This window comes from Prunus mume, linkage group LG2 (assembly GCF_029339155.1).
Source record: "Prunus mume cultivar Tortuosa linkage group LG2, ASM2933915v1, whole genome shotgun sequence".
NCBI lineage: Eukaryota > Viridiplantae > Streptophyta > Magnoliopsida > Rosales > Rosaceae > Prunus > Prunus mume.
In genome coordinates, this window is record NC_142699.1 from 9,682,441 (window position 1) to 9,696,257 (window position 13,817).

At 36.0% G+C, this 13,817-nt stretch overlaps 2 protein-coding genes across 4 annotated transcripts; both read right to left on the reverse strand.

The window, feature by feature from the left end:
- Positions 1-1,234: 1,234 nt before the first annotated feature.
- CSLC5 (Cellulose-synthase-like C5) lies at positions 1,235-5,629 on the reverse strand. Its single transcript, XM_008221735.2, has 5 exons — positions 3,992-5,629; positions 3,147-3,455; positions 2,770-3,060; positions 2,457-2,570; positions 1,235-2,360 (listed from the first exon to the last, which is right to left on the reverse strand). Exons 1-5 carry the CDS (start codon positions 4,712-4,714, stop codon positions 1,716-1,718), a joined length of 2,082 nt encoding a protein of 693 aa, XP_008219957.2. The 5' UTR covers positions 4,715-5,629; the 3' UTR covers positions 1,235-1,715.
- Positions 5,630-9,226: 3,597 nt separating this feature from the next.
- On the reverse strand, positions 9,227-13,065 carry UTR7 (UDP-N-acetylglucosamine (UAA) transporter family). 3 transcript variants are annotated; one of them, XM_008221738.2, is made up of 8 exons: positions 12,753-13,065; positions 12,477-12,663; positions 12,209-12,314; positions 11,798-12,043; positions 10,859-10,969; positions 10,605-10,763; positions 9,799-9,942; positions 9,227-9,722 (listed from the first exon to the last, which is right to left on the reverse strand). In XM_008221738.2, the coding sequence occupies exons 2-8, from the start codon at positions 12,515-12,517 to the stop codon at positions 9,558-9,560; spliced, it is 972 nt and encodes a 323-aa protein (XP_008219960.1). In that variant the 5' UTR covers positions 12,518-12,663; positions 12,753-13,065; the 3' UTR covers positions 9,227-9,557. The 3 variants fall into 3 exon arrangements, with proteins under 3 accessions (XP_008219960.1, XP_088903043.1, XP_088903044.1); XM_089046917.1 differs by having other exon boundaries at positions 12,209-12,353; positions 12,771-12,909; XM_089046918.1 differs by having other exon boundaries at positions 12,209-12,353; positions 12,753-12,871.
- Between the last annotated feature and the right edge of the window lie 752 nt (positions 13,066-13,817).

Sequence of the window (13,817 nt, forward strand, 5' to 3'; positions counted from 1 at the left end):
CATTGAATTTGAAGTTCAATATTAGTTGAGGAGAAAAAGTAAATTGGGTTCCTAGGTTTTTGCTCCATCCAAGGGTTTCAGAGTGATGTTTGCTGTTTTGTATATAAAATGCACTTGCAAGTTGCAACTGATTTTTTGGAATATGATTATGGAATTCAAATGACCAATTTGTTCTCTGATCAACAAGAAAAGGAAAACCTAAGTGCAGTCTAACCCTTTGTGCTTGTGGGACTTCCCAGATTGGGTTTATAATCATTACCCAAGCCCCAACTTGATTTTAGTCAAGGCTATCAAAATGGATAAATAAATAATAATAAAAGATTCCAATGGGTATGTGTTCTCCTCATCTGTAACTCCAGGTGAGTTAGGACTTAATTTGTAATGTTTGTTTCTATTTGTTTATGGTTTTTAGAGTTTTTGTATTGCAAGAATCTTCATTTGGGACTGTGTTCTTCCTGTGTATATTATGAGTTTTTGTCTTGCTTTCGATGAATCCTACTGTTTTGGAAAAAAAAATAATAATTTAGACAATGGGAAATGCCTATAAAAATAAGTTGGGTATGGGCCAGACAGACGGTCGTGGACATGAAATTTCACTCTTTTGTTTTCTTCTCAATAATAAAAGTGAATGATAAGAAGAAAAAATAAGTAGAAGAAAATTACTTTTATAGCAAATGTATGGTACATTAATTTTATATTTAAAAAAAAAAAACAAATGCAACAAGACAGTACTACGTGGTGAGGCAGGCATATCCCAGTTAATAATACAAGGGGACATTAACAGGTGGCTTGTCAAATCAAAGATTTTCTGAGAAATTTATAAGTTAGTGATATTCCATTGCAAAAAATTAATTCACTGGGCCTTACACGAGCCATGGCTGGCCAAGGAAATGAATCAAATCTGTCTATAATTAGACCTCCCAACCCAACCAAGGACACTATCCAGAACAGCAAAGATCGGATGCATGCCCACCAAAGATCTCTGGCCCCCCAACTCTGTGGCCATAGACTGGAGGCTGGAAAGCTTGAAACTTTATGAACCAAAAACCTCAGCCGCCCCAAAATACCATAAAATGCAAACTTTGTTTCACCTATTTCGCCTGCCGACACTTCAAATTTGTCTAAAAACACGTGTGCATGGACACACACATACGCACTCCATTATTTGCAGATTGTGGAGAGAGAGAGAGAGAGAGAGAGAGAGAGTATTTTGTCAAATAGATAAAGCTGAATATACATAAAGGAATTATTATTTTCAGATAAATTAATTACAAATGATGCTTGCTTTGCATGTCTCACTAGCTACCAAGAAGGAATCTACAAACCAAAAGCATCAGGCAAACTCATCATCCTTAGACTCCAATCTACCTTCTTGGATTCTAAAACAGAATAATCAATGACAACCCAATATTCTGTTCCCACTTATGGTGAATAAGAACAATTCAATACCTGTGGTAAATAAAAATAAAAAATAAAAAATTGAGGAAAGAACATTTGGAAATGTGGTATGGGGAGTGCTTGACAAACAAAGTTCCTATCTTGTACTTCATTCTCACTGTATGTAAATGATTCATGCTATTGAACCAAAGGGTAACTCTGTGCTGCACATTCCCAAGGCAAAGGGGTTGAAATTCCTCAATGTATATATAGGTGCTTGCTTTTTCTTCTTCTTTTTTTTTTTTTTTTTTTTTTTTTTCTCTTGCACCCATGAATTATCAGCTCATTTGCTCTCCAATGAGATCAAGTCCTACAAGAAGGAAGGTCACACCTTGGAAGAGCAGGAAGTAGAAGTGTACTCCTTGAGCAGATAACAGACTCCTGACAGAAGCTGTGAGCAGGAGGAATGCTAGAGCAAGCTCTTTCCTATATATCTTGTTAGCCTTCTTAATCGGCTTAGGAGCTACTTCTTTCTGCTCCATAATTCGGTTCAACTCAGAAAGCTCACTCTCAGAAGCTCCTCTGTGGACCTGCAATTGGTTTACCATCTTTGATTCCCTTTCAGCAGCTGCCAGTAAGTCAGATTCTGATGACCTGCCAGTCTTCTTGGTGATAACCCACTCATAAGAGCTACCCAACTGGAACAATCCAGAGACCATTGCGTTGAATTTTGTTACCGACATAGTGTTCTCAAAAAGCAGGTAAGGAACAATGAAAGGGAATGATTTGGGGGATGGAAGAATGTTGAGAAATGACATGAAAACAGGCACGTAACAGATGACCCATGCAGGAAGCTCTGCCTCCGGGACAAACATGGTCAGTGGAAGAATTATGCAGAACAAGGTGAAGGAATAGAATGGAAGGATGAGTTTCCTCAATAGAAAGAACAGAAGTATCAAGTTTGCTTTCTTCCAAGCTGTTATCTGCAGTATTTATACAATTCAAGACATTATGGTTATAAATAATGAGCAATTGGGAATAGCAGAATAACAGACTGTTATAAATAAAATTCAAGGCACCTTAGAAGTTATAATAGCTGGAAGGCACAATCTAAATAGCTGCATAGGACCAGAATGCCAACGATGCTGCTGCTTCCTATAAGCTTCATAGGACTCGGGCACTTCACATAGTACCTGAAAATTTACATAGCTTTAGGGCTTAAAACAAAATTTACATGCGGTTGGAGGCTATAAATATCAAGGTTATGCACTCCAACTTTGTCGTCCACAGAGATACTAAACCAGAAGTACACTAAAAATATCACAAATGACAATTCCCTGACATGTTAGGTCTAGATTAAATAGATATAGAACAACTATAAATTAAGATTACCTTAACATCGTTAAGGTAGATGAATTTCCAACCATTGAGATGGGCCCGGACAGCTATGTCCATATCCTCTACAGTAGTCCTTTCTAGCCATCCTCCAGACTCCTCAAGGGCTTTAATTCTCCAAACACCAGCAGTTCCATTGAAACCAAAGAAATTAAGAAACACCCCATTAACCTGTTGTTCCACCTCAAAGTGGAAGCACAAATTAACGTTTTGGAGACGAGTCAACAAGTTCTCATCCTTGTTCACAAAGGCCCATCTAGCCTGAACTAAACCCAGTTCAGGGTTGTCCTGCAACACAGAGTGAGATATATTAAATTCCTGAAGGGTTCATCAACCAAAAAATACACTGACAAATGTATTATGTTGCTATTCACTTTGAAATGTGGCACTGTTTGCTTAAGAAAATCTGGATTAGGTTGGAAATCTGCATCGAAGATTGCAACAAATTCATAGTCCTTCACATAATCACAGCTCATTGCAGACTTGAGATTTCCGGCTTTGTAACCAGTTCTAACCACGCGATGCTGATAGATTATGTGGATACCCCTTTGGCTCCAATTAGCAACCTCTGTCTTTATTAACCACTGGATGCTCTCATCATCAGAATCATCAAGAACTTGAATCAAAAGACGTTCCTTTGGCCAATCAATCTGGCAGACTGCAGAGATAGACTGCTCATATACCTGCAAAACACCAGGCCAAGACACTTTATGAACATCATCAAGAATCTATAGCACTTTATGTGGTCACCATTAATTTCTTATGCTTCAATTTTTTGGCCTCGCCATCATGTATTACACCTAAAGTGGCCACTGTCTACTATCGACCTTAAATAACAGATCTGAACAATGTGACAATTCTTCACATTCTTTCTAAAGTTCACAATTATAACTCTAATTTGCAATTTTTAGTAAGAGGATACTTTATTCAAATGATGATTTTTTTATTTTTGCTCACAACCATTAAATATTCACAATAATTCTTCAACTGCTCACCAAATTTTACATGATGCTATCTGAATCTAAGAAGGCACTTTTTATTAAACAAAATTTTGCAAGTTTGGTGGTGCAACTGGATTACTAAGCATATCTATCTACTCCAGAAATAGTAACTTATTATGACTAGTGAATCAAATGGCCACCAGCTAAAAGCAACACGAGAAACTAACAGAAATTAATGAAGAACATAGAAAGGGAAGAGATAAAGTTCAATTCATTACCTCTTTCTCATTGCACATTGGAATTTGAATAAGAACCATGGGGTACTCATATCCAGATTTCTCAACGTCGTCTGACTTCAAAGAATCCCAATCTATCCTGGGCTTAATTTTCTTGAACTTTATCCACAAGCAACCAACGCTAAGTATCATACGGTCTATGGATTGGATAAGGAAAAGGACGACACAAAATTTAGAAAGTGCTTGAATTGCAGGTGCAATGTAATCAGCCCGAAACGTTAACCAGGCGACATAAACCATGTGGAGCAAGCTTTGTATATCAGAAGTTCCAGGGATGTGCAAACTTGGGTTCCTAAAATAATGCCAACCTTTGAAATATGCAACAACCTCAAAAGCCAGAATTGCAAGGGAAGTCACTAAGAAGACTCTTATGACTGTAAACAGTAACTTCTGCTTTCCCAACTTCCCACTCTCCATAGCTACACCTTCCCTATAGATTAACCTCTTCTTAATGGTACCAAGCAATGCCCAGAAGATTGTGGCAAGCCAAGAAATGCAACTGACAGCACGATGAACCTTAAGAAGCAGGACCCATGTGACTTGCTTGGCATTTTTCCCCCTGCTCTTATCAACAGGCCTGAATGCAGCATCAGGACCATCAATCTCCACAACAGAGAAATTGGGGTTCTCCATTGTCACAACCACTGGTGTTCCCTTATTGGTGTCTTTTGCCCAGAAATTGGAAAAATCCAATCTTGGAGCCATTTTCTCACACACAATAACACACAAAATAATTTTTTTTGAAAAACTATGAAGAATATAAGAACCCAAAGTCCCAAATTTTACAAAAACCAAGAGAAACTCTAAAACCCAGATCTGAAGACAGAGAAATGAGGAAAACCCATTTCAGGACCAACCATTAAAAACTCAACTTTACCAATGAAAACTCAAAGAAGTGAAGAACCCATTTCAAGGCTCTCCATTCTACACAGAATGCAGCCAAGAAAAGCCAAAAAAGAGAAGTGTGGGAGGTTGGTTCTTTGTACTCTCTCAAAGGCACTCAAGAAAACACAGAGCACGGGAAAGCCACATTATGAGGGAAGGTATCTGCCTATCTGCAGCTGTAATAGCCGAAACGCCATGTGGGGTACTTGTCAAGTAAGCCCATCAAGCTCAACCCTTGCTTTAAACTCCCACAAATATATTACCATTCAGTGAAATATTTTTGATTTTCAGAATCTGCTTGAAAGCTCACAGATTCTTCCTAAATAAGTTTCAAAAATGCACAGCAGAGTTCACTGGTAAAACATTGGAGACTGATTTGACTATAAATAAGCATCCCATTGTTTACTGAATCCAGGTGTTGACTCTCAGTTGTTATTGTAATTGAATATCATAGACAAATCAGGAGCTAAACATGGTCCCAAATCACTCTTAAGAGTTAATACAATTACAATTTTGTTAAAAAAAATTAAAAAGGAACCAAAAAAAGAAAGAAGGAAAATTTTAGTTAAGGGAACTGTTACACAGAGGACCCAGAAAATCAACTGCCAAAACAGGCAATAATCTTAAATATACTCCCAACTCTGCACTACAATGGCGGAAATGCCTCACTGTCATTACTTCAACCAGCTAACTCTATCCCTCTCAAACCACCAAAAAAAAAAAAAAAAAAAAAACCCCAGCTAACTCTCACTTTCAATATCAGAGTTTCAGAATAAGATAGTTTTAGTAAAATAATGAGTGTATTATTCTTTTTACTATGTTCTTTTATTCTGTATGACCATTTTCTTTTTCTTTTTTTAAAATTTAAATATGAATATTAATACAAAGAGACAGTGGTTTTAAGGCCCACTGCAAAAAGCCAATGGCTAGCCACCCATGTGATGTGATTGTAACAGATTGTTATTTAGGGTGTAACATTGTAAAGCTTATTCACATTTCAAATTGTATAAATTTAAGAAAATTAATTTTTTTTAATTACGATTATTATTCTAAATCTCATTTTTATTAGTTAACTAGTGTTTATTAGGGAATTTTTTTATATTAGCCAACTAATCATAATGACTTAATACAATAAAAGAATGATTACTGGTTGTCTAATTTTAAATTAAAAAAATCCAGAAATAAGTATGATTACTGTGCTAATAAAATGGAATTTCTTTCATTCCAAATTTGCCACATTTTCTCTCAGGGAAAGTGTAAAGTTGTAAACTTTTTTAAATTTGGTTTTCTATAAGAAGAAAAAGAAAAGGATTTCACATGTTGTGCTGCCCACAATTTATTAATCTTAACTACTGAGACTTATTTAGCATTAATATTACATAAATCACTTGATACTTTCATTATATGGAATATGGATAGTGCGTTAATTTGCTGTGAATTGATGCTACATTATAGAGATTCACTGAAATAAAAATAAACTTATAAAAAAATCCACAAATTTAATCATTATTTGTTTCTTGTAATAATATTTAGAAGATATACCTCTCCCTCTATTTAAGATAGAGATATTTGCCAACGGGGTTTACCAGTGAATAAAGACCTTAACTTGCAGACTAGTAGTCTCAGGTTCGAATCCACATTACATCATAATAGTGTGGGTAAGAAATTCCCCTCCTCTTAATATAGATTATCATTTGTAATAAATAAAAAACAAAATAGACTCATATTTTTGTTGTTTCATGCATAAACTGTGGATTGTCTCTCAATTATTGTTTATAGATCTGTGTCCATGCATGCATGTGATTTCAAACCGTCTCATCAGATATCAACAAGAAGCCCTTATGAATTTCAGCTACTATGAGCTGGCGAAGTAAGGCCATGCCAATACAACTCATACACTGTGATTCATCACAAATACTATTTTGCATATGATTATTAATTTGTCTTTTCGATTTTGAATTATACGAATTTGTGCAAATTTGTAGGTTTAAAAAAAAAATATATACTTTATAACTCAAATGAGTAAAAGCATTTATCCTGCACTCGAATTCATACATTTAGCGGGAAATTAATAAATTAATAAAAGATGGCCTTTCTCATGAAACATATAATAATAATATCATGCAAATGTTAGGTCTACCTAAGATTTTCCTAAAAGAAAAGGAAATTCAGATGTTGGCGTCCGTGAACCAACCCGCCAAATTTAATTCGTGATTGACTCGAGCAATGCATATCAGGGAGAAAAAGAAAGAAAATAAAAGATGCAGGCACATAAAATTACATCAAATAAAAAGAGTAAAGGGTTAATCATTTTATTAGTCCTTGAATTTAGATTGGATTTGCATTTGAGTATCTCAATTTCCAAAATGGTTCATGTGGTCCTTTAACTTCACTTTCGTTATGGCAAATGGTCATGCTGTCAATTTTGTTAACTTTTTCTGTTAAATGCAGGGGTTAAATGGTATTTTTATATTTTTTAAAAAATTATATCTTTAAAATAACAATAAAAGAAAATCAAATAAAAAACCAAAGAAAAAAACGTTTGGAGGGAGTAGAAATCGGGAGAGAGAGAGTTTAATTTTAACTTTGTAGTTTTTTAATTTTTTATTCATATTTTAATCAATTTTGATACAAAAATACCATTTTGCCACTGCATTTAACAGAAAAGTTAACAAAATTAATAGCAGGACCATTTGTCATAACAAAACTGAAGTTGAAGGACCACGGGAACCATTTTGGAAATTGAAGTACTCAATTGCGAATTAGGTATAAGTTTAGGGACTAATAAAACAATTACCCCAAAAGTAAATAAAATCCATACACAAAAAGGAAAATAGTAGAGCAAAAGAAACAAACGTTTTGGGCAGCTCCCTTTGGAGCATCCACAATGGGGAGTGTAAATTCAGGGTGTAAGAGCATCCACAAAGTGTAAATTGGGGTGTAAAGCCACTTTTACATCCTATTTACACCTGTGTAAATATGTTTTTGCTCTAATGGAATGGTGTAAATTCGGGTATAGTCGTGGGTCCCAGCCTTTTATGTTGACTTTTCTTCATTTTTCTTCTCTTTTCTCGAGTGGGTCCCGCATGCAAGGAATGTAAAAATAGATGTAAATATACATTTTATTTTACATCATCATGGTGGTGATGTATATTTACATCTCCCCATTAGAGACGATTCCGGTGACTCGGGGTGTATATTTAACATACACCCCCATATACACCTCCCCACTGTGGATGCTCTAAAGCCACTTTTACATTCCCTTTACATCTCCGGGGGGTATAAATATGTTTTTTGCTCCAGTGGGGGGTGTAAATTCGAGGGTGTAGCCTTGGGTCCTAACCTTTTATGTTGACTCTTCTTTATTTTTCTTCTCTTTTCTCGGGTTGGTCCCGCCTACAATGGATGTAAAAATAGATGTAAATATACATTTTATTTTACATCCCAATGGTGGTGATGTGATTCCGGTGACTCGATGTGTATATTTAACATACACCCCCCACTGTGAATGCTCTTAGTATTTGGGTTTAGAATCAGACAAGACAACAAGGCAAGCAAAGCACATTTTGCATTAAAATTCACTGCGCCCCCGGAAGGCCACCCAACAGCCCAATTCAAATGTTTTGTCGGCTATGGAGCTAACAAAGCTTGAGTTGGAATACTAATGAAAGTTATATATATTACAGATTTTTCCTATGCGGACATTCGGATGTTATTATCTTACGTACGCCAATGTATTTTCTATTATTCATCCCTGCTTTTCTTTCTGTTTACAATAACGTCCGCATGATAATAACGTAAGGATGTCCAAATATATATATTTATGTGCGGTGAGAAGATGGTAAGTCTTAAATTGAAATCTGTTAAATGGAAAAAGAAATTATTGTATTTATTTTCCCTGCAATATTTTGATGCAGTTGTTGGAAAACCCTAGTTCAATTGAAGAAATGGTTTTGGTCGTGCATCAAGTGCCGAAGGGTTCAGTAAATTTGAAGAATTAAAGGGGGATTATAGTCGGATTTCAGAGTCAATTAAACTTGTAAATAGCTGGTTGGGTTTTGGATTTGGAAGGCTGGAAGCATCTAGTCTCATCTTCTCAAAGTCATCAGTTTAGATCAACTTGAAACTCTTGATGCTTTAAAATCTTTGTTTTTTATTCACAATGCAATATTCTAGACTACTATAATTTACGTGGAAGAGGATTCAAACTCGGTACAAGTAGGTGGGCAGCCCTGGCCAACTGACCTAATCTAACTGTATGAATGAACAGTGTAATTAAGCCGAATGGTAATCTATCAACATCTTACTCAGCCAAAAGCAATAATTGCAGTATGGGAGAACAACAAAGGATATTATTATTCAAGTGAAGGATGTACTAGCACAACAGGAAAACAAGTGCATGTGCATGGAGGAGCCTGGGAGACCCATTCTGATATAACCTGAACCCTGGAAGATTTTTCTTCTCAAGGGCTAATCTATCCGAAAACACGAACTAGGGTATTTGCTTTCTGTAATACCTAAATTTCAAGATTCAACAAAGTCAACATGAACCATGTATCATTGTTCTTCAAAGAACTAATAGCCATGTTTGATGAAAATAGAAGCAAATGGTAAAAACAGAAAGCAGCTGTTAGCAATCGTATGTGATCTTTCGATATTAATTTCATTTATGATGAGCCTCCACGTCTGAAATCCGCTTCGGGGGCTTGCTCTTCCTTTGCTGATATTTGGCAAATGAATACCAAACTCCGCCAGCCGTGTTGATAACTAGTCCAGTCACATTCAGAAAATGCACTTGCACACCACCCAGTAAGACAAAACCAAGGGTCTGAGAAGCGAAGAAACATGAATAAGTAATTTTGCTCACACATATTTTGCTTTAAAAAGAGGGAGTTCAGTCATACCGTAGAGCCAACCCCTTTTAGGACTCCAACGATAGTTGTTGTTAGAGCAGAGTTGACTATGGTACATAAGAACATGGTGTAGTTGAGAACAATGCCCATAACAAATGAAAGAATAAGGATCACCAAAAAATAAAACGAATTACTCTGCAAATAAAGAAAAACTCCGTGTCAGATATATCTTGTAGGATCTTTTTAAGAGGAAGAAAAATTCAGTGGCACAGCAATAAGCCCCAGGCCCTCAAGAGCAATCTTTACATGGTTACTAATTACATGGCCTGGCAGCCACGCAACTGTATAACCACTCATCCAGAATCCCAAAATATATGCAAAGAACACAAAATCAGCATAATGAGTGGAATAATGCTTTAATAAAACCCCCAGCTCCCACCACATTGCTGAATTCACCCGCTGATCTAGGAATCCGTAATGGGGATGCAGGCCAAAAGGAAACTAGGACTTCTCAATGGCTAAATTGCTCAAAGCAACATGTTTAATCAACTATGTTGTCAACTGGAACTTGTAATTTGAAATCCATTATCAGAGTATGGTTTTTATACTTTAACATGTATTAACTCTTTTCTATCATAACTTCAGAAAGAAAGATTAGATGTCAAAGCCTGTAGTCCTTTTCTCAATACAAAACCAACTTTTACTATTTCAGACTCCAATATGTTTAATAAAATGAGATAGGTTGGCGTCCAAAACAGTTTAAGCAGTCAAGCATTTCTTGCTCAAGCATCTACTGTTCCCATAATTATCAAGAATGAATTCAATTACATATATAAAGAAAAGGTTATGGTTCTGACCTTTGCAATTAGTAATAATAAAGAATTTGGAAATTCTCCTGTAGCTACAATGAGAAACATCAAAACTGGAAGAGACAGAAAGCTGTTATAGTACATGATCTCAACTGATGATAGCCCATCCTCTGCCCCAGATTTCTCCACCAACACAAGGTACATGGTCTGATAATTAAGCGCTAGTATGAGTTTAGCTACCATAACATACAATTTGAAGCCAGTAAATAAACCAATGGATAAACAAAAACATCATAACCAACCTGGAAAAAAACAGAAGTGAGAGCCATGCTATATCCAAAAAAGTCAAACGAAAAATCTCCCAGTGCAGCTATCACAACCCCTCCTGCAGTCAATATTACTGAAAGAGACACCTGAAACATGAAAGAGAGGAAAGGGGCAAATAGAACTCGGCATTGTCAAATTAGCAGTAATAAAAATGCTTCTTGCCAGGACTTTTAGCATTAAATTTATCATCTAGAAAATTCCATGAATAACTTTTGCACTTATAACAATAACTCCTGATGTGTGCTAATTTGAAATCAAGCATCCTTTATCTACATTTATAAGATCAACTTATTTATGAAGGCAAACATAATTGTGTCACAAGACAATTTGTTCCATATATGATGCCAGATGTCATCATAGAGACTCTTCAACAGCAACAGTAACTATATTTTGTAAAAGCTGAGAGTACTTACAAATCTAAATGACAAAGTTTAAAGTCTAGTATTTTACACCTTATACTAAACCTCAAGAATGGAGAAGGGTTGTGGTAAGCACTGAGGAAATGACCCGGCCATCATAATATGAATCAGACACAAAATGCAACTTAGTCTCATCAAACATATCTTAACTTATGAATTGCAGACAACTACTCCCGCACTAATACAAAGTATGTCAAAGAAAAAATATAATGTAGCTTCCATTTTGAATTTGTAGAGTTAGTCAATTTGTATCTTAGGGAATTTTCACATCACATGTTTCCAAGACTAAATAGTATCTTGCCCGTGTTCTAATTGGGGATAAAACAAGTTTAGGGTCAATAGTACTAAACAAAAGAAGAAAGAAAGCATAACTAATCCTTTCAAAATATATACACAATCATTAAGTTTAATAACACAGTAAAACAATCCATTTAAATAAACACAGGCAGGAGTCAAACATCGCACAAGCCGATCCAAAGAAAGACAAGAGGGAACCTGTATTGTGGGTTTCCCCTTTCCTGAGACGAACCCAGCTATAAGCACAGCGAGAGGTGTGAGTCTTTTGATTGCAATATACATGGGAATATTAACTCCCTTCAAACTGGCCAAAGCAAACGCCACATTAGCATTATAGAACAGCGACACTGGGAGAAGTTTTTTCGCAGTGCTCATTTCTAATCCTCTTGACCTTGTGTATCCCAATCTTCGACCAACGTGTATAAGCAAAGCAGTTGCCAATTGCTAAGACAATAAAGAAATGAAAGGAGGCTCATTATGAACAACCAAGCAGGAAGCAGCTGCAAATTACTAAGACAATAAAGAAATAAAAAAGGGGGGACATCATGAACAATCAAGGTAGGTCATTGATGGAAATTAAAAGACCAATAGTCCAATGGTAAGTAATACCTGGGCAGTGAGAAGTGTCATTGAATGTGAGTACTCCATAAGAACTGCTTTATTGATAAAAACCATTGCCATGGAAGCAGCCCCATACGACAAAGCCGCAGACAAACTACATTCAAAGACAACAGGGCCGGGGAAATCAACGATTCTACAATTCAAGGCATAGCAAACATGTTCTTCTTTGCTTACATTTCTCATCAGCAAACGAAAAGTTTTTTTGTAAAATCAATATAAACCCAAAAGAAAGCAAAAGGGGATATAGAAAGAGAACCTCAAAATTGAGCTAACTTCTGCATCAGGAAGTTTCTCCATGGCCAAATCTAAGCTTCAAAACACAAATTCTCTATGTTGGTCACTGTGAATATGAGCTGAGTGGCAGTAATTCCCAACTCCAGAGTCCCAATTACATGATAATCCGATGAAATAAACAAATGGGTCCTTTTTTGTTTGACCAAAACCTGCAAATCAATGAAACCCAAATCTTAGCAGTTCGAAAAGAAGGGGTATGGGATGAGACCCAATAGTGAAGATGAAGCGATCCAATTACAAGATTTACAAGATTTACATAAACATTGAGTTGGGTTTTTGGATCAGGGAGAGAGAGAAGGGAAAGCCCGACAAGTAAAGTGAGGAGAGTGTGAGTATGGAGTGCGCGTGAAATGTCAAGGGAGAGAGAGAGACACAGAGAGAGAATAAAAAAAAAAGGAACAGAGGAAGAGAGAGAGAGTAACGGAAAGAAAGGGAAAGGAAATGTGGAAAATGGGAAAGTGGGGAAATGGGGAAATGGAAACCCAGTGAAAGTGAGAAATAGATGGCGAATGAGGCTCCGGCAATCTGCCATGGAAAGCGCGACAGCCATCGACATCAGACGTGGACGTGGATGTCGATTTAGGGTTAAAGATTATTGGATGCTTTCGTTCCTTCATTCGAAAGTTGGCTGGTGGTGGTCTTGTCTCGTGACTTTGGGACGCTGCGCGCTTTTTAAATTTTACTCGTTTATATATATTTTTTCAATTGCGATCTCAACGTTCTCGCTTTTACTGTGGTACATGAAAAAATATAATAAATTATATAAACTAAAATAAATAAATAAAGGTTTTCCCTTGGATTGTTGTTTTTTCTATGCTATTAATCAAAGCAAAGTTTATCGACCCAAAATAAAATAAAATTCAAATCAAATCAAATTTTTTTATTTTTTTATTTATATTTTTTGTCCTTTTCATTTTGGTCATGTGAGTTAACCATCACAAGTCCTCTTTTCTCCCCACATCATATTCCCTACATTAAAGTCCCATAGTAATTTTTTGGGTCTTAAATAGTTAGTTTACCCTAACTTACATACTTTTAATTGGAAGTACTTTGTAAGGAACCACTTTTACTTACAAGCGCGGTAAGATAACAACTATTTTATCACGTTTTTATAGTCCAAAAAGCGCTTTCAACTAAATATGCCAAACACAATTTTGGTCATATTAAAGACTAACGAATCCCAAGATTTCGAAAAAGCATGCACCTTCTCCCTAGAAATAGAAGTGCTTGACCACAAATTTACAGATAAAACGTTGATTAAGACTTTAGGCAGTCCTAGAAGGACATGGACACCAATATTGGA